This window comes from Pholcus phalangioides, unplaced genomic scaffold (assembly GCF_987345545.1).
Source record: "Pholcus phalangioides strain wild (caught in Gottingen) unplaced genomic scaffold, Ppha-v1.0 ptg000015l_1, whole genome shotgun sequence".
In the NCBI taxonomy this organism is placed as follows: Eukaryota; Metazoa; Arthropoda; class Arachnida; order Araneae; family Pholcidae; genus Pholcus; species Pholcus phalangioides.
In genome coordinates this window covers 1,673,729-1,700,986 of record NW_028301608.1, presented here as the reverse complement: position 1 = coordinate 1,700,986, position 27,258 = coordinate 1,673,729, and the positions used below count along the sequence as shown (strand labels likewise).

Here is a 27,258-nt window from a genome sequence, read left to right as displayed (position 1 = left end):
TTTTATTGTGCCTTCAATAACACCCAAATAACATTCACTTCCCTTAAATCTTTGTTTATACAGTGTCCTCCTGCTGGTGGTTGTAATGGAATGGTTGCTATTGAATGGGGGCATTATAATGAGCATCAACTATATACAGTTTTCTCACTCATCCCCATAGCGCAAAAGTACAAGGAAAAATAATACATAAAAGAGTATGGAAAAAAAATTGGTGATTTCTTAGCTGCCCTGCAAAATTTGGGAATCATAGGTCTGTGGTTGTCTCGAGAACAAGATGGGCCCATCTGCTCCCCATTCTGCAGTAGGACCCCTAGGCTTGTATCTTTGTCGAGCCCCTCCGAAAAAGGTGAATTTAGACTGTAAAAGAATGAAAAATGGTAGAAATCGTGCTGTGGGCCCTTCAGCCCCACCCTTGTGGGCACCACGCATGGGCCGACAGGCAGTTATATTCTTGAACCCCTAATTCACTGAAAGAACCTGCAGCACGCGCTAATGATTATCTTGAGGGCATGGGCAAATCAATCTCCGCCTATGCTTGAGGGAAACATAGAAATTTATAACACCAAATCTCACTCTTAGGAAGCCACTTATGCACGAGACCCTCTGACCGTGCCATAGGCGCGGAGATAAGACTTGGAAGTCAGGGTGTGGGCACGATGTCAATTCATATATACATTAGATTGTCGACTCCACCTTTGACGCTGGGGGGCAATGCCCCTCCTATCTCCGCCCATGGGCCGTGCCCGGATGGGAGCCCCCACATGCATTAAGACGGCACTGCACGGACTACATATTTTGTGCATGAGTTTTTTAAAATAATTTTATTTCGAAAGACTAGTGTTTTTTTAATGTAAAATCAAAATTGAAAACATCCTGAACATACAAATATATAGGCCCAAATAGGCTTAAGTTACGTTAAGCACGTTGATTCGTTTCCCATTCTTAATAAAAAAATATTCATTCAAAATGACTTGAAACACCGACAACGAATATTTGTTCGTTGATATTCTAAATATCATTATTTTAATTTAAACGTTAATTATTGCTTACCTTTCTCTCAACTGTCAGGGGTGTCTTCAGTTCCGACCTATGATCCAACATCGGACGCAATTCCTCGCACACTTTTCTTGTAGCATTTTTCGTCAACCTAAAAAGGTTCACGAATTCTTTATCCGACAGCTCAAATGCATCGGAGACATATCTGTTTCGAAATGGAGCGCGTGCAGGCATTTGAAAATCGTAAAAATCATTTAACAACACGTAAGTCGACGGCATCGCCATTGTTAAGCCTACTGAAATAATTGTCCTTCAGCTGAACGAGAGGTTCCCGGCTCTCGTTCACAATTGTCCCTCCCAGCGATCCGCATTTATCGTTCACGAAGAATATGGTCGCAAAAACTTCCCTTTTATCGCTCATAACGAGAAATCGCTGAGTGAACGATAAAATCGTTACCGGGGACAAGTAGATGGTCGAGCCCCTGCTTTCTTACACTTCCAAAAAGTGTCACCTATTTCAACATGTTACTGCAATTCAAATGTCATATATATGATAATGAGATATCACGAACAAATCCATGCTATGTTTTTTAATCGCAATTCTATCAATAGCCATAATACAAAAATATCATTTTTTTATCTATTTCATATCCTTAAAATCCCTTTAATCATATAATTTGTGTCCTGCCGTTAAAAAAGCATAATAAATCTCATTATAGCATAAAAAAGCGGAAATAAACATGGCCGCTCGCGCGTACATTTTTCGATGGTGAGAGCAACGGAGACAAATTAGTTAGAATTGGAAATTATTCATTCAGTATTAATTTATCAAGTTGTTCATTATAATGAATAATAATTCTCTGAATTACGTTCCTTAATTTACTAACATGATTCAGAGACAGCATTATCGTTTAAAATGTTATCTGTGCACATACTGATTGGAAAAAATTATTCATAGTGGTAAATCGTTATAAATTATTATACTCGGTACAAAGATAAATCACTCTACACAACGTTATTATTTTTTTTAATCTTGTATGGAAATGTCTTTATTCTAATCTTAAACTCATCTTAATATAAGAATATTATTTAACTGGTAAATCTCTCTATCGCGATGTTTTCAAGACATTTTGAAATTTGCTCAATATTTTTTTTACATCTCGTTCAAAATCGACATCAATATATATTTAAACGTCTCCAGATTTTCCCTTCTTAATTCGTTTAATAACATTGATATTTTGTAATATCAATTAAGTATTGCTACTTTCTGTGCAGTACACAGAAGTGTAATGCAGTAAACACCATTACACACACACACTATACTCTACGTGCACTCTAAGTACACTATAAAAAAATCGAAGTAAATTTCATTAATCAACAAATAAATTTTTTCTAATCCTTGAGTGCATTTTCTGATCGGAGTATAAAAAAGATGTCAACAATAGTGTAGATTTGGAGAGAGTTTTGAGTGTAGAGTGGTGGTACTTCATTTTCATGTGTGAAACAAGGAAACCAATTTTCTAATTAATGATGTAAATAAAAGGTTACTTGTTCTTGATTTTGACTTAATATCAAGACGGTAGATAAATGTGTTAAAAACATGGTAAGATATGATGATGATATTTTTGATAGTCGTTTTGGAAATTCATAACATCATTGAACTTCAATAGAAAATCCTTTTTTAAACGTAATAATTTAGAAAATTTCCCCGTGCCAGTATCATGTGCGTGCATAGCCTACCTTTTTCTCAAATATTTGATGAAAATAAAAAGAATCCGGATGAATTTAAAAAAAATGCAGCTTAGAAAATTAGGAACAACCAACACACACAAATAAATAAAATAATAATAACGCACGTGCTGCAGCACTCGTTGATAGTGATGATGATTATCAGCAGCGGGGAAAATTATCCGATTGGTCCATCCCTTTCGGAGCTAACGCAACTCTCGGACCAGGGAGTTTTTCGTATAATAGATAACGACATACCGCGGGTTGCTGAGAAAAATCAAGTTTTTGACGATGGTCGCTGAGATTTGCGTTATAAGGCTCGTTGAGAATTTGCGTTAAGGGCGTGACGTCACTAACGACCTCGTTGTATAACGACGTGAGCGTAAGACGCCTTCATATACGAGCGGAACCATCAGGCATTCTGGTCCTCGCCGAAGGGTTGCTGCACGAAATCGTCGCTTCGGAAATGACCGCCAAACAGAGGGGAAAAAAATCGCGTCGGTAAATCTGGCATAGCAACCTAACAGAATTCCCCGCGCGCTAAAAATGCTTGGCAAATGAGTATGGAAAATTCAATTTGTGGGAGAAACGAGGAATTTCAAGGAACGGATTTACTATGGGAAATAAACCACGTTTCACGAAATTATGATTAATCACGAAATTATTGGTAAACAACAGGTTGAATTCGTAACAGTTCGTGTGATGACGATCAAGTAATTAATCTTAAACACAAAAGTATATAGCAAAAAAAAAAAAAATCTTCACTATTTTTTCAGGTTTTTAGTGAAAATAAAATATTCCTATATATCCCTTACCCCGATCCTTAATTTCAGGATAAAAGTGGCATACAAAAATATTTATAGTCAATTTAGATTACATTAAGAAAATTTCTTCTGGATATTGAATGATTGTGTGAAGTTAAGGATTTGATAAACTACTGCCTCTAGATATTGGAAATTTAGTAAAAAAATTCTTAAAGATTTTAGGAGCATTTATTTTATCAGAATTTTCTTCAGTAAATTACAAATTCTGAATAGCTCACACAGGTTCAATAATGTAAATTGACGAGCTCAATGAGTGAATAAATTTATTTATTAAAAAAATATTCAAACATAATGTACATAACTGATGAAAGCAAGATTTTACAAATATCATTCACAATTTCACATATTTTTCTACACTAAGTAATTAATTACTACGCTGCTTTAGAGTACCAGTAAACTTTGGGAATTACAAAAAAAATATGCTTAAATAATAGAAATATGGTTCTTTTCTTGAAACTGCGTGACCCAACAGCAATTAATCTGGAAAAAATATATATATATATTCAAAAGCAATACTTTAAGAGAGCCAAGATAAAAACTCTACTGAAAATTGAAAATTACAATTATGGCAAAAAATAGTCTACGCGTACATGGTAAATACCCATATTTCGTTATCTGTGACCCTAGTAATAGGTCAATACAGGGGCGCCACAAAATAATTTGTCCCCCGGGCAAGCCAGAATTTTGGTACCCCCTTGCATGTAGAAACAGTTAAAGGATGAATTCTGCACCCCTTCTGGTCCAGCGCCTGGGGCACCAGACCCACATGCCCCCCCCCCGGTTGCAGCCATGGGCCAATAATAAGCTAATCTTAAAATCCTAATAAATGTATAAAAACATCACATTAGGATAGATAATCACCAATAAAATACACACATTGATTCCTTTTAATAAATATATTTGTCTGTAGCTAGTATCCTCCGAACCAAGTTTTCTCTCCTCATCTAAAAAGTAAACAAATAAGCAATGACGAGTAAAAATGAAACACAAACTTTTCTTAAAAATATAAAAGACACTGAGGCTCTATAACATTATTAGTGTAAGTGCATAATGTAATTTTTTCTGACACCACACAGTAATTCATTGTGTACAATAGATAGATGCCGATACGTATAGCAAACTATTTTCAGAATTTTACCATTACTCATCCAATAATTTAAAAGAATAATATAGAAATTGCAGGTGACTAAAAGATGAAAAAGACAAATATTTAAGATACCAAAAAAAAAACGAGAAAGACATATTTATGTAAAGATATTCAGATAAATTTCACTTAGTTTTAGAATCTTTCAAATTTCTCGTATTCAGAGGAATGAATGTGTGAAATGATGTTGGCAGAGTGATAAATAGTTACACCTGCGCACTCACTAAAGTGGGGGAGCCTATTTTATAACTTCAGTACCTAGATTGAGTATATATATATATATATATATAGCTTAGTTACTATATAGCAGGTATTATATTTCTTAAGATAGTTCACTAGACCCAATAATTAAGAATCTGTCTTTCATTATATATTGGTCATATCAGCAGAATATGACAAAAATAAAAAAATAAAAGTTATCCATATATAAGTCTACCAAACAATCCAAAAACGAATTCTAAGGAACACCTCCTTCTTGGCTAATAAATGAAATATAGTCAGCAATGAGGTTTGTTAAAAATTCATGATGGAAAAAAATTTAATTTAACCATGTTGAGGGACAGGGAAATCCAACAAGGCATTTTACCTGTTTCAGCAATTAACTTGCTATTTATGCTTCACACTCGTAACATGTCCCATATATGTACTTTGGTATTTAATTTCTAATTTGGACAAGCAAAAAGGATAAGTCCAGTGGCAAATTTCTGGTGCTCACTCACTAACAAAACAGTGTAGATTTGAACCTTCCGCTTACGAAATTGCCTAGATGTGTATTGAGTGAGCTGTGTAATATAGAGATTTTCTATGAATTTGTGAAAAAGAGCTTGAGATGGACGATCTGACTGAAATCTGCAATCCCTATAAAACACTCCCTACTAATCCCTGCCATTCACAATACTTGCTCATGAGTCTTTTTCTTCATTTAGTTAAAGGAAAAAACAGTTACTTGTAGCAGGACTTGACAAATCCCACCAGGGCGCCATGGCGATGAAATGCCATTACAGATTTTATAAAGTAAATCATGTGATAAGTAAATTTGAGTCTTTTAATTTCAAGGCAGCATGTGTCTCTTAAAGTAGGAAAAAGATATAGAAAGTTGAAAAAAAAAACATTACCATTTTATTTGAGATTAAGATCACCCTTGGCTCCTAAGAAGTTTGACTGGCATTAATTTTTTTTCCCTCTTGATTTGTCAAACCCTGACTTACATTTTTTTTGTTTGTTTACATTTTATATTTCGTATATCATTGAATCTATTGTGTACTTTTGTTTTACACATTACCAGTTTATTATTACTTCCATAATTTTTTTCATGCATGGTTATTTGTTTCTTGTTCAACGAAATGATCCTTTTATTAATCAAATTAGCAGTACATCTAAATGGTATGAACAGAGTTTTTGGAACATAACCAAGGTTGTGTGATGATAAAGGAAAAATATCAATGGAGATGTATTCCACATACTAGAAAGATAGGATGCAACAGTTCATATCTTTATCTTTAGTATATATTATCAGTGTGCTTACAATCTGGTCAATGAACTTAAAACCATTTTCATGAAATGGGGAAAATTCCACAGATGAATAAATAATTATAATAATACCACTTAAAACAATGGTGGCAGCACAAAATTTATATTGACGTGCAGTGTTTTGTGTGATTTGTTGTGAATTTGTGTATTGTGATAACGGACATCAGAAATAAGTGTATAGGTAGTGAATGAAAAAAAAAACTGATTTTCAAAAAGGTTTTTCTTGCTATCATTATAACGTGTTTCGCAATTGCATATCTATGCAATGAGATATGGTGGTGACAGTTGACGAAACTTCGTCTACTGAAAATTATGCACACATTGTTGAGCTTAATGCTCATTTAAAAAAGTAATTGTTACGCGTATTTTGTATCACACTTACCAGAAAATCTGTTCATGCCAATGCCAATGTAAAAAAATATTAACATTTATAATGCGTTTTGACGGTTATAATGTCAATTTCTATTTTTTTTATCTTTCTCATAGTAATTGCTAATTTGCCTCAAATATTACTCTCAGAACATATTAAATAGATAACAGACTGCAAAATAAATTCAATTGAATTTTTACCTCATCAGTTTTTTAATGTATGGCTTTTTTTAATTTGCTGAGCATCAAGTGTTTGAAGCGACAGGCTTTTCAAAGCATTAAAGGGATAAATAAAAGTAAGATAGCAATATAAAAAAACAGTACGTTATTGAACATTGAAGTTATTTTCATGTGTCTGTATGGTGTTGGGTCTGAGAAAAAAATTTCAACATTTCTGCTTCACAATACTTAAATGCGTTTTTCTCAAATTGATTACTGGCGAATGATTTGACATTGTTATGCAATTTTTCACACTTACTAAGCTATTATAGGGATATAGATAGAATTTTTGAGATTCATTGAAAATTTTAAAAATGTTTAAATTTAAGAAAAATTAAAAAAATGTCTAAATTTAAGAAAAATTAAAAAAATGTCTAAAATTAAAAAAAATAGAGATTTTAAATTCCGAATTTGAAAAAATTACTTTCCATCATACTTTCTTGAAACCCCAAAGAAATTGGAATGTATTATTCTTGAGAAAGAAGAAAAAACCAGTTTTTGCATGGGCAAAATTTAATCCATGAGGTATTTGTTTCAAAACTCATGCATGTAGTGCGAGTGAAAAAATTTTAAAATAGTAAGATTAAATTAATTCTTTGTAATTAATTTGCAAAGTAGTCACTGCATGTGCCTTGCAGGAAAGAGAGAGTGCTCACCAGTCCAGTAACACAAACTAATGATACCAATCACAATTTTGTAGTCTGTTAAAAGAATTATGGGGGACAGAAAATGAAATCAATAGAAATACGACGTCTATCACATTAATTTTTAATCCCATTAAATTTGATTTTCAGTGAAGATACAATTTTAGCTAATTACTCCCAATCTGCAAGCGATAAGTCGCCAAACCAGCAGAGCTCACTACAGCAAGCAAGGATGATTGAAGAACCGATTTCCAACTGATTTGAAATCACCTTGTTCTCTTAGTTGAAAATGCCAAAATTAAAACATTTCTATTTTCCACAGAAATATCACATGAAATTTTGCCTCAAAACATAACAAAATAAGTTAAAATTCACTATAACAGTAATTCGTCGTAGTAGCGATAAATCGCCAAACTGAGAGCCGAGAAAATTAGCATTCCACGATAAATTCATAAATAATTTGAATTTAAATTAGTTCTCTTGGTCAAAATTATGTACCTATGCATCCTTTCTCTTAAATCAAACGGAACAAAAAACCGGGAAAATGATTGAAAATCACCATAACTTTTATATCTAAACACAACACGTGAGCAATGGCGCCAAATATCGTCTGCTACCTCCAAACGATTTATTTTTTCATATAGTTCTCATTTAAAATCATTATCACAAATACGATTTTGAAAAAATAAAATTCACACAGAATAATTAAATTCAACTCACTTCACACAGGCGAGCTCCGTTTCCTGATATGAAATCGTCTCTCCTGGAGTTCACGATCCACTTCTCGCGTCGTTCTTTTTCCGCCGGAAATCTACACATTCTAAAACCTTTTTTGTCGGAATTGGAACACTTTGGAGCCGAACAACAAGGCATTTCTGAAGTTATTTCACGAAAAAAATCGATAAAAACAACTAAAAACACAATAAATTTAACTAATATATAGAAGCGTTGAAAGGACCCTACAATGCGATGATAGTAAGCAGTGCTACAAAAAGGACCAGAATGCCGCATGCGCCAGCCTGTGTATTAAGGAGTTCTACGTGAGCGTAATAGACCCCCAGAGGACTCCGCAGCCAATCAGATGCGAAGCAGTGGCGTAGCTGAAGAAACATCGCCTTTTCTAGCTTTCTTCACAGCAGAAAGCACTAAAATAATAATCGTACTAAAAAATTGGGGTTGTGCCGGCATTTCACCTGCGAAAATTAAGTTTAAATTTAAACAAGGACCAGGACCTTTAATCTTACCCGACTTTGACGAAAAAAAAACCTTTCCGAATACACATGCACTTTTAACTTACACATACTCCCTTGTCTTTCTCTTCATACGTAGTCTCCGTGGCTACAGTTTGTAAGCCCGCAGTTGGCTTGAAAGAGCCAGGCCCGGGAAAATAAATTTCATTCTGGTCTGGTCACTAGACATGAACTTTGGTTTTATTTTTTCCCTCATAAATATTAGATGGCAGCAGCTGTTCCATAATTGGTTTAACTTTTTCTGATATTTTCCAGTTTGTCGATAGATGACACTGAAAATGGCAATGGATTATTCAAACTAAAAAAGCTTCGGTCACAGCCGTTCATGTTTACAATCTGCAAATTTATTGACTTCCAGCGGTGTTATTTGAAACGGCTGAGAAGCGTTAAAAGCACTCGCGTGTCGGTATTTTCCGCACAACTAATGCCTCGTGGCTGAGCGCGATGGAAGCGCCGTTGCTTCAAGATGATCAAGTGAAGAGGAACAGAACGAAGAAGAATAAGCAGCAGCGATCATCATCGTCGTCGCCGCCCAACAACATCTACCAGTTGCACGACGCCTTGATCGAGCTCTTCCTGTCGAAATGCGACTCGGCCATCACCGCCAGCGAGTTCCCCGACGACACCAGGATGGTTCTGAAGAAGAAGCTCACCGTCATCTTCATGGTGACTTACATGCAGCCACCTGGTGGCGATGTCCGAGACGTCAACGTCTTACGTCCCAACGTGTCCATCGAAAGCTTCTTGAGGGATCTGTCGAAGGATGGTTCCGCCGATTTGGAGAGCTGCATGAACGAGATGCCGCATTGCGACGAATCCGTCTACGAACAGTTCGAATCCTGCGTTAAATTTTTGATAGCTTTATCGTCTCTGAAGTTCCCCGAACATGTCTCTAGTTGTTTCAAAACCGGTAGAGATGCGGAGCGCGAGAGTAATTTGAGTAGCCTCCTCCCAGATGCGACTTGCGACCAGTTCTCCTATTACTCAAACAACGATTTCCAAAAAGTCTTCTTTTTGTCCGACCCGGCATTCGAAAACATTCAGAATCTTTTCGAGATTGATCCGAGTGGTGGCATCGGTATATCTCCGTATGGTGTCTCGTTAGACTTTGAAGTGTCCAGGACTGAGAGGTTGAGCTCAGAGATTCTCAAGAGACATGATCTGTCTCAAGCAACTGGGTCCTTGGTACCTTTGCCGAAGATCCCCTCGGGACTGACGATGAGCGTACAGAGTTCAGTTTCTCCTCCTTCGAGATTCAGTGAATCTTATTATTCAAAGTCTAGTTTTGACAGAAGCACGGTAAATCAATTGTCTATGTCTTACGTTACCTCTGAGGATTTTTTATTTTCGGCTTCAGGTTACAGCGAAGCACTCTCTCCGATGGAGACCAAATTTGGACCTCGCTCTTGGGAAAACAGAGGAAGTGTGCCGATCAAAGAAAATTATCATTACTTTACTGAAAGTGGTGGTGAGGTATTCAATTTCGCTTTCAATAAAGACTGCCGGCTTTCTCACGAAGACGCTAACAAATCCATCAATAGTCTCATGATATCTGCTCATGATGCAAGATGTTTGATGAGATGCATCCCCAGTGAAACGTTTGATATCATCAAGCATAGTGAATGCTCCAAATTCAAATTGAAGAAAAATGTTTTTGGGATAACCAAGAAAAGTTTTGAGCAGGCTATTTCCCAGATTTCGGAGGTAGCTAATCTATATGGTAGGCTGCGTGGTTTCACTGAACGCTCACCAGGACGGAATGAATGTAGGGAATGCATTGGAGACATGCTGAGAAAGGGAATTTCTGATTATCTGCTTTGTTTTGAATATTGCATCGAAGAGATAAATATATCTGATATTCAGGCGATTCATTGTATCGATAATGTGTTCATGCATGTTGCAGAGAATATAAAATCCATGGGATTAATCTGTGGATTCTCTATAAGTGGTATTTATCACAAGCAACTTCCTTTTGGACCACATCTGATCTCTCATCTGTATAATGTTGCGGAAGAATGTTTTTATGGTGATTATAGTATTGGTTTAATATTCAGTGTTTGCCTTTTGATCAAGTACGCATTCAAGCCTTATTTTACTTTTCTAGAAAATTGGGTTTACGAGGGCAAAGTTGATCATAATTCAGAAGAGTTTCATTTACAAATTGACGAGAGTTTCATTAACGACAAAAGCGATATGTATTGGACAAAGTGTTACAAATCCAATACTGGTCGTGTTGATGACATATTCCCAGTGTTTCTACAATCAATGTCTTCAGATATATTTATTTGTGGGAAATCGTTCAATCTTTTAAAGCGATGCTGTCCGCAACATCCATTATTTAATGTTCTGAGTGAAATTCCTCATTTCGAACTTGGATTTTGTGAAGAAGACATCCACATAATTCATAGAAGAAATTGTGATGGCTTGATTGAATGGATAAAGAATATGATGGATAGCCCTTTGATGACATCTGATGAAGAGGACGTGAATCCAGAGGCTCGAATTGAATCTTTCAGCAATTTACAAACATTGTTACTTCAGCAGCAAACACTGTTGAGAAACTTGGAAATTTCATCAGAAGATGTCGAGGAATCAAATGGAAAGCTAATAGAGAATGAGAAAATACATTCCGAATTCATGAGTTGTAGAAATGTAAATGTTGGTCCATTACCACCTATACTTGCCACAACAAATCTAGATGAACAGTTGAATGGAATGGCTGTTGACAGCCTCATAACGGCAGTGATCAGAAAATTGGTTAAATCTTCCGCCAATATGAAGGACGAGAAAATAAAATCAGTTATCAACTTCTTGCAAGGGAAACCCATGTCCAGTATAGTGAATGACTGCATATTCCCACTGCTTGTAACTCACATAAAATTGGTCAATAAGTGTACTCTTCGATATTTCTTTGTAGATCTGGGTATATGTAAACATTTCGAAGCTCTGACAAACTTTTATTTCCTTCGTGATGGTGAGTTTGGTGGCGGATTAAGTAGAAGATTGCTGGACAACATACAGAAATATGGAAACGCTAACAATCTACTGAACCATGTTCAGTTATATGTTATTCTGCATCTCGCCCTGGGCGATTCAATAAAAACATATTCAACATATGATGAGTTGTTGAAACTGTGTCCCATTCACATATCCGAAAGTGCTGTGCAACACAAATTCGATATTCTGAAGTATGTCAGGTTAGATTACGAAGTCAATTGGCCGTGTAACATCGTTATAAATGAAAGGAGCATCTCGACCTACAACACGGTGTTCACGTTTTTGCTTCAACTTGAATACTCATTTTTACGGTTATCTGATGCTTGGTTATATATGAAAAAGTATGACGATAATAACGAATACTCACTCGTTAGCGAATGCCCCCACTATAGGAAACTGCAGCTGTGTCGGCACGTTATGCACCATTTCATATACTGCCTACAAACACATGTAAATCATGAGATCAACGAAATATTATGGAAGAGGCTACAGAACGATGTGAAAGAAAAAATCCAGAATTTGGAAGAGCTCTGCCTGACCCACAAGAAATACGTTCGGAAAAGTGCGGAAATATGCATGCTCAACAGGAGAAGTGTTACCACTCCTCCTGTTGTAACAGCTATTCTGAGATACGTTTGTAATTTCTGCGACCTACTGATGGAAAGTGAATGGCATCAGAATGCGGAAAGTGGTGAGATGGAACATGCGGCATTCAATAAAATGGTAGAAGAATATTACCAGTTCATGAACGTTTCGAAAATATTGTATAAAGTCAGTAGGCAATTATTTTACGAAAGGAATTTGACTCATGTTGAAAGTTTTATGGTACTGGTGAACTATAACTACTACTTTCACGGTAGATGTGCTTCGACACATTAGTTAGTTTTTTTTGTGTGTTGCCTGCTAGTGATTACTTTGTTGAGGCTATTTTTCAAAATGTAATGTATAATCGGCAGCTTTTTCATTTGGTGTATAGGAAGAAAAACCACACATACACAAATCTCTCAATTCATTTTTTTTCTTGAGTTTATTCTTTTATAGGTTAATGTGGAGCATTGGGGTGCAGGATGACAACAACTTTTTTTCAATTGATTGCCAAACATTCGGGACAAAGGGAGAAATATCCCTTGACATCATTGATCCAGGTTACCAAATAAAATCTTTTAATTTGGCTTGCACTCGATGCTTCACATTATCATTTTCAATGTTTAAAACTAAAATTTATTAATAGTTCTTAAGAAAAACTATAAAAAAAATCGGAGGGGAGGGAAATGTTTTGACTCCTCTCTCCTGAATTTTTGTCGAGTGACTATCACAGCAGTAAAAAAGTTTTTTAGAAGCAACTCAAGGTAGAGCTCCTTAACCCAGGTAGTGAAAATTCTGTTCGTAACTGGCGTCGTGGGCAGGAAGTATTAATGCATTTTAAAAATCAACAAAAAGTCTTCATAAAAAAGCAATGACTTTTTTACATGCCTTCATTCATCCGTCAATTAGTTCACTAAATAATTTTTCAAAATTTTTTAATTATTTTCCCAAGAATTTTCTTTTATTGAGACACACATTCGAAAAAAATGGAGGGATATATGACTTTTGAAGTTTTTTTAAATTACATATTAAATTTTTGTGATATTTTTCTATTTTCATGATAAAAAAACTGAACAGATATGATTGAAAAAATTTACTCTGAAAATGAAATTTACAAATTAAAATAATGTCTAGTATATTTTCACAAGCACCAATATTAGTCTTATTCAAAGTCGGGAACACAGTACTTGTAAACAACACTATCCTCATGCTCACCTCTGATATCTGATGTTTCACCATGAATTTAAAACTGTTATCAAGAAAACTGCCGCTCTTCCAAGACAACATTTCTATCTCAACGCTCTGGCTGCCAGGCAAAAAATGCCTTATGCAAACAGTGAGGTGCGGTCATTTTGACCCCACACAAACTTTGATAGATGAAATAATGGAAAGAAAAAATAGAACAACCTCATAAATTTGCCAAGAACGTGTAAACAACCTGCTTGAAAGGTACTGATAACAGGATGCATTTCTTTCTCAAGGGCTTGGCATGTTGAGCAACACATGGGTTCAAAATGACCCCACCACGTTTGAGGGTTATACCAGGGCTGGACAAATCGCAAAAAAAATCTAGGAGCGAGAACAATTTTTTAGGCGCACAAAAATTTTTACTTGGAGAAACAGCTAAAATAATGCATATTTTGACCTTTCAGGACATAGTGACCATATCTTTCATGTTGACAGATATGCTGCTAACATTTTGTGCTGTTTCAGTCTGCAATTTTGTAACTACGCAAGAAAAATTTTTAGGTGCAAATACCAATTTTTTAGTCGCCATGGGATTTGTCTAGCCTTACCTTAAACTACCAGATCGACTCATCACCATCTTCGAGCAAAAGTGTGACATCAGTATTACTGATGTACCCAATCACTGTTCCCTATTCTGCTTTACTTTTCAATGATTTTTCAGTCATCACTTGGAACATTTTTTTTGCTCAAAGATAGAGTCAGGCACAGCAGGGAAAATGAATGAGTTCATCACTTTATTCAATTTTCTCGTATAGGAAAATTCTATATTGCCTCCCAAACCCTTATCCTACATGGAAAATATTTTTTCTTTTTCCATCTTTCAAGGCAACCAGGATATAGTCATTTACTTTTAATTTTCTCTAATCAAGTCTTTCATTCTGAAGCAATTTTTATCTCTTGAAGATTAACCATCAGCTTCAAATTCTTCTGAACTAGAAGAACGACCGCGATTGCCTTTTTATTTTTCCGCTCGTTAATGTTCCTGTTGTTTTAAAATCAGCTTCTTGCGTTTACTTTTGAATTTGTTTTGCTGCAAGTGTTCTTTGTATGGAGTGTTTATTAGCCCCATAACATCTTGTTACTTTTTGTGGCTTTCAAAAGGAGCCTGAGACAGCAATAAAACAATTTGAAGCGATTCCCCTGGGCTTCTGCTCTTATCCTATTATATAATTGTAATATTCACACCCCATGCTCCACTGGTGGCTGAGCCAATCTGGTGCTTTCCTCGGCTTCAAATTACTGGTTTATGCTAGAGGCATACTTCCAATTAGAAAGTATCAAAACAATGTGCAGACCTCAGATACATCATTTATATTTGCAATGGTTTGTATAGTTATTAATAGAGCCTAGATTATCTACACTAAAAAAATTGCTTAATATGCACTTAAAAAACCCAAAATCTGCACTAAAAATTCTGAAAAAGTTAAAAATTCCAAAATATGTATCAAAAAAGAAAATATGCATTAAAAAAAATCACCATGGATAAAAAAAAGCAGATATTTTTTTAAAATGCGTATTTTCTATTTCTGAGTGCATATTCATTTATAAAAAATAACAAATATGTATATATCCCCACATATGAATAAACTGCATATGCAAATAACACATATTTTTTGTTTAGACATTTTTAATTTCTAGTTTATTGTATCTGCTGAATAATGAAAAAAAATTTCAACACTATTTCTGTGCTCAGATGGCAAAATGTCATGTCACTTTTCCCAAAAAATTAAGTTGTTTGCATTCCGGAGTCTCATTCACCAAAGTTTTGGAACGTGGCAAAATTTTGTCTTTCTCTTAGTTTATGAGAAAACAATGGAGACAAATTGTAATAAATCGAAAAGCAACAGTATCGTATTTTGACAAAATATTTTGTTCACAAACTTGCCATAGTGAAATTTTGAAAAAGTGACATAATTTGTCATCTGAGCACAGATTTCTAAAAAAAATGTCAACACTTTTGATATATTTCTAGAAATAGCGTCACAATAAAACTGTTGATAATTGAAAAATACAGTATTACAAACATCCCTAGTAACTCACTAAATCCCACTTGTGGGAAAAGAAACCGATACGTTATAAAAATATGAACAATACTTATTTGCAAAATTATAAGAAAGTGAGCTTAAATAAACCTTACAAAAATATGCACTTATTCTAAAAATTCTTTGATTTTGTTTAAAAAAATGTCAAAATACGTAAATGCATACAAGCCGTGCTTTAGTTATTAAAATTAAAAAAAAAAGTAATATTTTATTTGGTCGCCCTGTCTTAAAAACCAATTTGAAAGTTGTTGTCGTGGCTCCTGAGCCCAAAAAAATCTCGTTTCTAATTGCATCGTATACTCACTGAGATATTTCAATTCAAAAATTGCTGAAAATGAAGGAAAGAACTACATAAACCAATAGACAAGCTCATTAGGCTGTTCTTTCCAGTGATTTATTGAATTTGATTATCTCGGTGAATATTCCACTTGGAAACATGGAATTTTTTTTATTGGGCTCCTGAGAGACAAAGCAACAACTTCCTAATCGGTTTTTTAGAACAGGACTACCAAATAGAAAGTTAATTTTCTTTTATTTTGATAACTATACAACCCATTGTAATATGAATGTCATATCTGAGGTTTACAAATTATTTGGGTGCTTTTTTCTAATTGGAAATATGTTTCTAGGATCAACGGTTCGCCAGTATTTTGCAGCCAAGGGACTTGAGTAATCACCTTGCTGTTTAATACAGGGATACCTCAGCTTACGAATTTTTCAGATAATGAAGATTTTTTTTCGAAGTTTTCCTGCGTCTGCTCATGGATACAGTTAGACAAACAAGCATTTTAATTGATATTGATTGAGCTATATTTTCGCATCACAAGCTTAATTTTTTTTTCAATCAAAATTAATCCCATGGGGCAATTGACACTCAAGCCAGATTAATTTATTCCCACCTCTGAATAACTTTTTAAACACACCTCTTTGTTTTTCAAAAAGATTTTGCGTCATTTCACGTTAAATGAATGCTTAAGCTGATAGAAAGTGCATTTAAAAATAAAAGCCTTAGACTTGACTGATTCAATGTGTGCATACAGTAAGATTTTTAATACGAAACTGAAAAGTCTTTCACTGACTTTCTAGGAACTTAACCTCTCATACACATGCAGATGGAATCCAGGGCTCCCACTCAAAAAATTAGAAAAGGTTAGAATATAAAGTAGGATGGGTAGCCCCCACCAGACACCATAATCATATCATAAAAAAAATTTATTTAAGAATTTTTTGATTTTTCCCCCGTAGCACTATTTCAGTATCCTATAAGATTGATTAAAGCCAAAGAAAAATGACAGAAATGACTTGGTAACAAAAACAATTTTTGGCCAAAACAGATAATTCTTTTCTCTCTCTCTTCTCACAATATATACTACATTCTTTTTGGAGACTTCTAAAGTGCAGAGTCTGTCAACTCTCTTTGACAATGCACAGCAAATTATGAAGACGTAAGTTTTTTTAGGAATGATGCTCTTTCGAGACCACTTGAAAAACAGTGAAAAATGTGTAAATTACAAGGTCTGACGTAAATAAGTCAAGGTGAACTGAATGGTTTTACTGCGTTGTCCATCATTTCTTTAAAGAGAGTTTTTTTACTGTTCAATGCTAGTGTAATCGTTTTTGACAAATGAAGCACTTTCATTTTTAGCTCTTTGCTGAGCATTGTAAATACTGTTTATGCCTCTTCATGCCTTAAAAATGCAGAAGACAATCAAATGCTATTGGGTATCACCAAACCTAAAATAGGCCTATGTATCCAACTGCTTTGTAATGTAAACTGTAGTTCCACCTTTACAAAAAAATGTGGACCATAATTTTGAATGATTAATGTTAGTCCTGTACCAACACACCATCCACCACAAAATATTGGTCTACCGGATGTCATAGATTTTGGCATTGCAAAAAATTTTTTACATGACATTCAAATGCATGTAAAACCTATACTTTACTTACCACACAACCCACTTTTTGTTACCATAGACTTCTTAATACCCAGGAAAAAACAAATTTTGAAACAAGTCGACTGGGTTAAATACACAAATATACTGGAAAACCTACCTACATTAGAACTAAATGATCCTAGTGCAAACGATATAGATCAAGCAGTTGAACATATTACTACACTCATTAAAAATACAATTAATGAGGTAACTACTGAAAAAGCAATAAACAAAAATTTTGGTCTCCCAAAAGATATCCTTGATAAGATTCGTTATAAAAATAGGGTGAGAAAACGGTGGCAAACTTTTAGAGGTAACATATAAAATATATTAAAATAATATAATAAAATATATTAAAATAATATAATAAAATATATTAAAATAATATAATAAAATATATTAAAATAATATAATAAAATATATTAAAATAATATAATAAAATATATATTAATATATAATAATAATAAAATTATATTATAAACAGACTTCAGAGGGAAATAAAAAAGGAAGTAGCTGCTCATGTTAATGAAAGATTTTCAGACTTCATAAGTAACGTAGCAGCTGAAAATGGACATCTATGGCATGCATGGAGAATATGCAAACCAAAAGACACCAGAATGAACAAAACAGAAAACCATTCAGGTGACCTGGTCTTTACAGATCAGGAAATAGCTGATTCCTTTGCCGAAGGACATGAAAGACATATCTCTCATAATACAAATCAACCTATAACTTCCTCACGAAGAATCAGACGAAAGGTTGCATATTATTTACATCATCATGCCAGCATAACAAATACTCATATGGATCTCACATCCACAAATGAAATTCGTGACATTATAAACAAACTGGATATCAAAAAAGCAGCTGGGATCGACGGCATGAGCAATAGAGCACTAAAATGTCTCCCAGTTAATATTTTGAACTCTGTCAACAACATTTTTAATGCAGCAATTCAAAACAATCATTTCCCTACACCTTGGAAAAGATCAATCATCAAAGCAATTCATAAAGCTGACACTGATCCCTTAATTGCTCAAAATTTCAGGCCAATTAGCGTTCTCAGTAAGGTCTTTGAGCGAGTTATTGCTCCTAGATTAACACAATATATGTATGAAAACAACATTATCAGACCTGAACAGCACGGCTTTAGGTCTGAACACTCATGTGTAACTCAGCTTGTTAGGGTTACAGAATTCATCACTGAGGCATTCAATCATTTTGACTTAGTGGCATCAGCTTTCTTAAATATTTCCAAAGTTTTTGATCGCCACACTGTTGTCAAAATTAATTGATATAAATTTTCCACCTCACTTCATCATCTTCTTCTACAATTATCTCTTGGGAAGAACCTTCCAAGTTAGAATACAGGACAATTTTTCAGCTATTAAACCCATACAAGCCTCAGTCCCTCAGGGCAGTGTCTTGGGGGCACAATTGTTCTTACTGTATATAAATGATATCCCTAGTCCACAAAATGGAACCATTGCATTATTCGCTGATGATTGTGCAGTACTGTGTAGTAGTAGAAAAGCCACACAAGCGTTGGAGAACCTGCAAGAAACTATTGACTATATCAAAGCATGGTGTGATGAATCAGCTGTAGAACTAAATTACAACAAATGTAATTTTGTCTGGTTCACAAAATGACGAAAATTACCAAGACAACCACTTCTGTTTGGTAATAACACCTAAAGACCTGTCGGACAGGTTAAATACTCGGGGTGCATTTTAAACAAAAACCTTTCATTCACATCACATACGTCAAAAATAAAACAAACACAGTCTCTGGAATGCTAAACAAGATCACATTTCTCCAGGCTAAACTTTCCCTCAAAAACAAAATTTTATTCAAAACCATTCTTATACCAACTATGTTATATGCGTCTCCTGCGTGGTCACATTCATGTAAAATGAATATAAGAAATCTTCAGACTGTGTGCAGAACAAAATCCTCAGAAGGTTTACCAAAGCACCATTGTATATTAGAGAAATTAACATTTTTGACTACATCAAAAAAATCAATGGTGAACAGTTTGATAGAATATCAGCATTTACGAGACATTGTTGAATATGATATTCAGGCCATACAAATTTCCCACCTGGATTGGAACCTGCTCTAAAATCAAATTCTGATGTACATATTGTGAATAGAATTTCACTTGAATTTTGGCTTTTATTCAATCCTCTTACTTATTTTTCATATTGGTAATAGATAATATTACTATAACCTATTTTCATTTCAACTTTTGTATGAGCACTTACTGAACAGAACTGTTTTGTATTGATGTAAAATATCTCTCTGCATTTTTATTGCTGATTTCACCATCTAATGATTGTTGAACTGTACAATTCGATTGAGGTTTTTTCCCTGCGACTCCCCCTATGCAGTGTTTTTTACCACCTGCGGAAATTAGTTATGAAAAACTGATTGGTGACTGTTGAACTGTTGTAAATGTGCACCTGCTTCCGGATGTGGAAAGTTTTGGCTGTGGCTCACCTTGGCTCAAATTTGTACTAGCCTGATGAAAAAATTCAAATAATTTCTTCATTTTCCACTCTTCCCAGGCCTTCTTGGCCAGTTCATATGCTGACAGTCGTCCCCAAAAGGATGGGAATCGGCTATAAATTCTATTCTGGTCGAATGATTAATGTTAGTTACTGTCCAAGACCATGCAGTAGTGAATGCAAATTATTTTTTCCATCCAGACAGAAGTTTTTAACGACTACTGTGCTTGTTGATCCCTCAAACTAAGCAAATGAAAAATTAATAAATCAAATGCTCCACATACATCCCACCCCCCTAAATAATCTGCAAAATATAATTTCTGCTTTAACAGAATTCTTAATTGCAATAAAAACTATGTGTTATTTGGCAATATATTGATTCCCTTCTCAATTAAAATAAAATTTTGTTGATACAATTTGGTAAAATAAGTAGGAGCCCTGGGAATCTTTCTTGTGTATGAGAGAAATGAGTGATTGATGATTATATCAGATAACACTCCACCTAGTGTGCCATTTCATAAACTGTCTCAAATTTGGAGGCTTCAGCCCTGACACATATCGAATGTAATTATGGTGATGCGAGTGCTTGTGGATGTCTCATAATTTTGGAAACATACTAAGCCATGACTCCTTTTCAAGTTATTTAATAGACAAAAGAGATTTTTAGTACATGTTCGGTCAACAGTTTGAGCGAAACTGAACTCAATACAAGACGACACTAGATAATGCCGAGCTAGTGGGCGACATGAAAAATTACACAAGACAAGCAGTGCCACATACTCATATATAAACCAACTACAATGTACAGGTCGTTTTATCTTCATATCTGACCTCAGGGCCTGAGCCAAATGGGGAGGGGGCTCACAAATAATGTACAATCTTGCATAATTTTTTTCCCTTTTAAGGGGGTCTCTCCCAAGGAAATGTCTGCCCCGGGGCCCAAAGAAGACATGCTACAGCCTTGACTGACCCATACAAACGCAGACACCTCCCCTAATTTTGGAACAAAAAAAACTTGCCTTATACATGAGTATATACTGTATATTTTTTCCAAGTCATAAACTGGAAAAAAAATTACTTAATGGAAATTAATATCAAGCGTGGCAACTGGATGAAAAACTGATTTTATTCATAGTATTTACAAGAACTCTTTATTGCAAAAGAAGACTGTGATCGTTTCTTCAATCATTTCTTTTTCTTATTCACTTTTGCATGCTTATTTGGTCTCTTTTGCGTTTTCATCTCCTCCTTCTTCCTGCGGTTGTCTTTCTTCATGCGTTTATCTACAATCTTGTAACGTCCTTCTGGCCGATGTTTTGGTCTCCTTGCTGTACCTTTCTTAGCAACTACATATGTCACCTTTGTGTCTTTCTTAGGCAAAGCTTTCTTATATATGCTGCAGAAAAAAAAAGTTTCAAGTATTTTAAATGATAGAAAAATAATGTTTCACAATATTTTATTCCAGGCATACAAGCTCATATGGGGGGGGGGGCATTCAAGTATTACGACAGCAGAGCTCTCTGCTCACTTTTTTTGATGGGTGGGGGAAGTTTTATGATGACATTATCAATTACCCCTTATGAAAATATCAAATATTCTTAATCACATCTTTAACTTGTGTATTTTTTTACTATTCCTAAGACCAGACACATCCGCACAATGATTCCATCAAATTGCACCGATAGCTATATAGGATGGAATTACTGAAATGGTTGTTTTCAAACAACCATCTTGACATTGATTAATACCTCTTGGAATTTAGTGAAACCATGATTGAGACGAGAGCTCTTTAATTTTTACCACATCCATTAATTAATGCCCAACGCTTGAAACACAAACTAAAAATACATTGTGTTCACTGTTCAATTAGTTATGTGAAAAATGATCTCTGTGCAGTCATAGCAAAGTTCACTACAGAGTGTTAGAAAGTGGTGGTCAGATTCGCTATGTATATTCTCAAAGGGCAATCCCTCCAATCATGGGAGTATGCAGGATCAATCTTTGGAGGGGGCACAATGAATTTCTTAGAGCAATTTTGAGTTATTAGCCTACAAACAGCATTGAAATTGAATATAAAGGTGTTTCTTTCAACATTTTATTTTTTGGGAAATATTTTTTTTGCATGAAAAATAAATTTTTGATAGTCTTGGGGGAGGGGGTCAGTCCCCTATGCCTCCTCTTGCATATGCAATGTGTCTGATCCCAATATGCAGCAGGAGATGGGGGAACAGAGCTGACGAAATTTTGCTGGGGGGGGGGGGAAATTATTAATCTTAATCACAAATATTAACAACATTCAAACAGGTTTGAATAAAAAATTGTTTGACTCGTTTACTCAAGTCAGTGGTTTTCAAAATGTGTGTTGCTGCTCCTAGGGTAGGGACATTACCAACTTATGTGTGCCAGCTCAGTGCTTCGAAGTGATTCTTTATCAGACTACTCTGGGGAGTCTCAGGGTTCACAAAATTGTGGTTATTCTGATCCCTTCTTCATCTGAACGATTCTGGTAGTGAATGGAAGCAACATTATAGCTGGGAAATTGCTATTTAGTTATAGATAGGTCTAACAGAATGAAGTGATTCTTTATCAGACTATTAACGTACACAAAGCTTTTCTCAGAACAATAGGGTAGTGCTTCACATTTATTGTTTCTTAAAAGAAAATTTTATGGAACTAAATCTTATGAAAAAGACATTCTTGCTGAAAACGTTACATTCGATAATTATGAATATGAAAATTCATTATAAGCAATATTTTAAACATTATTTTGGTATTGCAAGTGATTTGGAACAGAAAATAATTCATTGTAATGGATACTTTGTGATATCCAATTTCATTGTTAGTGGGCTGGACTGTATAACTAATAATAACAGCACAAAAATATAATGATTGAAAGATTGAGAGTCTGTAAACTTTAAAACAGTTGAAAACCAAATTTTCTGATAGAAAACAGTGAGTAGTATGTTATACTTCATGAAACAATTGGCATTTTCTATCAGATTTGTTAAATGTTACACTAATAAATGGAATAATTATGAAGGTAATTTTTTAAAAAGGAAGTTATTAATAAATGACAGATATGATACCATATCATGGGAAAAATTTACATAAATAAAATAACATGCACAAACAAATTTAAAAAAAAAACAACCACACCTTTTCAACTGTGCTACTTTTTCTTTCTCACTCATATCCAAATTTTCAGTGACTGCTTCAGCACGTTTTCTAGCTTTCTCCATTCTTCTCAGAGCCTAGAGAGAAAAAAAAAAGTGTTAGAATAGTGAATTACCATCATTATTACTTGTTCATAAAAATTTCAATTTGGATGCTCTTGATCTGCAATGTAAAACCGTTAATATTTGAATACTTTACAAAGGATTATTACCCTTCTTTTTTTCCTTGCTTTTGCTTCTATAACTTTTCTTACTGGCCTGGCATTAATCTCTTTAAGCTGTTGTCTGTATTCTCTTATCATTTCCTGAAGTTGAAGAAATCAAAGAATCATATTATACAAATAAAGAATGAATATTGGCGAATAAATAAAAAAGGGTATTCACCAAAAAATATCTGAAATGATAAATAAATTCTACGGTTCGTGTTGAAATTCAAGTAAAATATAAAAAATCATCAGTGAAGAAAGCAGAAATGTTTTGTGATGGTTGAACCTGTCCTCCAAAAATGAACGTTAGGAAAATACACAAACAGAATATTATGGATAAAAATTTATCTGAAGTTTGCCAAAGTAACTGTGATTGAAATCCCAGATTTTTGCCATTCCTTACATGGTAAAACAGTAAGTCAAAATTTAAAAAAAAACACATCAAGGCTTCAAATGTGTGTGAAGAGTCAGTGAAGCTTACTCAATTTTCATAGGGGCAAGTTTTTTTTTTTTGCTTTAATAAACAGAGGTTTAAATTTCAATAATTTTTTTAATTGGGATTTCTGGATTGGATTTTTGTTTTATTGGTGCAAGGACTTCTTGATTGGGTACCTTATGAATATTCAAACATTCATATTGAGCCTAATACATTTTTTTGGGCAGCTCAACAATATAGCATAATTCTCTTTTGCTGATAATTTTTCATATTTTAAAAGAAACTGCTGTAGAAATTTTAGTCCTTTCAGACACTTTTGGTGAAACCTCTCTATAACTGTTATTTTCAAATAAAGAAAAAAAGTTTTGACATACAGCAGTAACAGGAAGCTGCTTCTTATTATGTTTTTGCTCGTCTTCAACAAACCAACGAGGAAGATTTTCATCATTGTTAGCATACCTGAAAAAAAAAATCAACATCAAGAATTGGCATGAAGAATTGGCAGGATGGCCGAACATATTGATAAACATCGGGTGTGGAAGAAAATTATAGTAACCTGTTATATGCATCATCCATTATGTCACGTTTACACTTTTTTGACTTTATCATCATAGTACCGAGAGATAAACCTTCTGGGTCCAGCTTGACTCTCTTTTTCTTTTTTTCTGCAAATAAAATAAAACAAATTTAAACATTGCTAAAATCATTGCGTAATTAATAACCCCTAACAACAGATGAATAAATATATGCAATTTAGTTCAATATAATCAGTAATATCGAAAGAATGGAAGAAACATACTCTGCAATTCTTTTGGAACAGCGTCTTCACCTTGGTCATCTGAAAAAAAACCCCAGTGAATCATTTGGTGAAAAAAACAGTGGTCAATTCAAAAAATTACAAAAATGGTTCCGATAAATGAATTCACTGATTCTAAATATCGAAACCATGATTATAAATTTTTTCTTTAATACAATTCAATAATTAATTACTATCTGTTAATTAATACTTGTATTTCTAATTGGCTTTAGGGAAAAAATACTGAGATGGCTTTGGCTAAATTAATAAATTTCATTCTAAAAAATACAGTGAAACTCGTATAATGATGCTCAACGAATCAGAGAAAAGTACAGTAGATTCTCGACTATCCGGCCTAGTTAAAAGTAATACATAATAATTCTCAGTGATTCCAAGCTGCACAAAAACCGGTTTTGGGATGTGGCTATGCAAAATCTATCATTAAAATCTCCCATTACTAAGACACCACAAAACTGGACCGATTTTTGAGACGGTTAGAGCATAAGTGGCAGGGCCATTACGTCGCCAAAGAGAGTTAAGAGGGAGAAAAGTCCTCAATCCTCTACAACAAGGACTTTTAAAAATCTAAAAACTGTGTGTTTTTATTCTTTCATTTTAGGCATACCCTTTGAGACATTTGTGTTATCATTTATCAATGAAGAGTGAAATAAGTTTAAATAGTTGTGAAGAATTCAACTTACGTTTCATGTTAAAGTTCTGTTCATTTTAAAAGCGTACGGTATGTGTTCATACTGTACAGCGTATATAATTTTGTTTCCCGCAATCAAGATAGACACTATAAAATTTATCCTAAAAAACTTAAAATGTGTCTAATATTTTTATTCTTGAATTACCAATTCTGTAAGAAATTTTTAAAATGCACAGATCAGCATATAATAAACATTCATTGAGTACTCACTTTTACTTAGAGGTCAGAAAACATAAATGGGAGCGGGATTTGGGGGAAGGTGATATGGGTAGAACTCTGGCCTATATCTGGCCCATCAGTGGAATAAAACATGCTCTTTTCAGAATCCTTTCCATGGCAAGCAGGAAAAAAAAAATTTCCTGTCCTTTCCAAAATTACGGGCATACTGAAGCAAAATTTGCTATTTAGCCAGAAAATTACGAAAATACATTATTGCAGCAGGATGGCACAACATGTTAATTTTGGAGCAGTGATCCCACCCCTGGAACGATATACCATTATACTTCATGCATAGTTAGACAAATTAATGGCAGATGGCAGCACTACAGATTACAAACATTACACAGAAACAAACTTCACAGAAGGTTCACTACATGCACACACACATTCCAACATACCTACCAATTCATTAGAAGTTCCACAGAGGAATATGGATGAGGTGCATGTTTCGTTTAGTAGTAGTAGCATATAAACTACGGAATAGTCAGGATGTATGAAAAAATACTTGATAGAAGTTTGTTTGGTAAGTTTAAAATTTTTTTATCAAATTTTATAGAAATTATAATTTTTTTGCTAACCAAAAAACACTTTCTCTTCGAATGACCCATCATTCTTTTCTTGTCAAGTCACAGCAAATTTCAAGTACTATTTTTTTGGTAAAATCTAAACATGTGGACAGCACAATGTTTTATTGGTGTACACCGATTGGCCGCTGAAACTTTCTTCAAGCACATTTTAAATGACTTTGTCTTCTTTACTCAAAAAAGAAGCAGATTCCTATCACCTCCCTTTTTTTTGTTTATCTCTAGAGAAGAGCTTAATGTCAAATTATGGGAAGTCAAATCTTCAGATGACGGGAAATAAAAAAAAATTGAGGATAGTTCGAAAAAATTTGTTAATCAAGGTTTTTATTCATTAAATGGGAGTTCAACCTTTATTAGTCAAAATTTCAGAAAAAACAATTTTTAAATCGAGGAATTTGTTAAATCACAATTCATCATATCAGAGTTTGACTATATATAATAAATAAAAGAATTCAAAATTTTTGACGTTCTCATTCTGAAATTTTGATAGATGCTAACAAAACTAAGAACCTACTCTATGATCCAATCCATTTAAATACACACAATTGAAATTATATTACATGATGTTCAATTCCAATAACATGAACTTATTAATACACCAAATAAGTCTTAAATTCATTCAAAAAAATCGAAGAGTATTATAGTTCCCTCGTAGTTTTGAAATGGATCATCAGGCACAATCCTTAAGTGAAAAATTAAACACTGAATAAAACGTGTGCTCACCCGATTCCTTTTCTGATGCAGACTCTTCCTTTTTTTCAGTAGTTTTCAATATGCTCTTCAATTTTACAGATTCAGGTTCAACTGATGTAAATTGTGTTGCTAAGTACCAAATACAAAACAATATGAAATGAAAAATATATACTTTTTACATGTAAAATACATTTTTTGTCAACTTTTATACAAATTATACCTTTCTAGAGATAGAAATGGAGTTTCACATGATTCTACTCAACAGAAAAGCTGGTTCTAGTTTTTAATTATTATTTAACATAACTGAATTCAATATTTAAATGTTTTAAATTTTTTACATCCTTCTAATAGCTTAGTTAAATCTACAATCATCAATATTTCAAATTGAAAAAAATAAATATGGCATAAAAATACAGACTGC

At 34.0% G+C, this 27,258-nt stretch overlaps 2 protein-coding genes across 2 annotated transcripts in view; one reads left to right on the top strand and one right to left on the bottom strand.

The window, feature by feature from the left end:
• The first annotated feature begins 8,946 nt into the window (after positions 1 to 8,946).
• On the top strand, positions 8,947 to 12,865 carry LOC149075219 (uncharacterized). Its single transcript, XM_089242506.1, has one exon. The coding sequence runs from the start codon at positions 9,149 to 9,151 to the stop codon at positions 12,578 to 12,580; it is 3,432 nt and encodes a 1,143-aa protein (XP_089098632.1). The 5' UTR covers positions 8,947 to 9,148; the 3' UTR covers positions 12,581 to 12,865.
• An 8,264-nt stretch (positions 12,866 to 21,129) lies between these two features.
• LOC149075218 (pre-rRNA 2'-O-ribose RNA methyltransferase FTSJ3) overlaps positions 21,130 to 27,258 on the bottom strand; it is a 36,435-nt gene continuing 30,306 nt past the window's right edge. The window contains exons 12-18 of the mRNA XM_089242505.1: positions 26,868 to 26,966; positions 24,636 to 24,674; positions 24,393 to 24,501; positions 24,211 to 24,295; positions 23,407 to 23,499; positions 23,178 to 23,272; positions 21,130 to 21,417 (exon numbers count right to left, since the gene is read on the bottom strand). Coding sequence (XP_089098631.1) covers positions 21,207 to 21,417; positions 23,178 to 23,272; positions 23,407 to 23,499; positions 24,211 to 24,295; positions 24,393 to 24,501; positions 24,636 to 24,674; positions 26,868 to 26,966 — 731 coding nt within the window. The 3' untranslated portion in view covers positions 21,130 to 21,206. The remainder of the gene's footprint in view (positions 21,418 to 23,177; positions 23,273 to 23,406; positions 23,500 to 24,210; positions 24,296 to 24,392; positions 24,502 to 24,635; positions 24,675 to 26,867; positions 26,967 to 27,258) is intronic.

Coding starts and splice junctions, on each gene's coding strand:
- LOC149075219 (XM_089242506.1), top strand. CDS start 9,149: ATGGAAGCGCCGTTGCTTCAAGATGATCAAGTGAAGAGGAACAGAACG.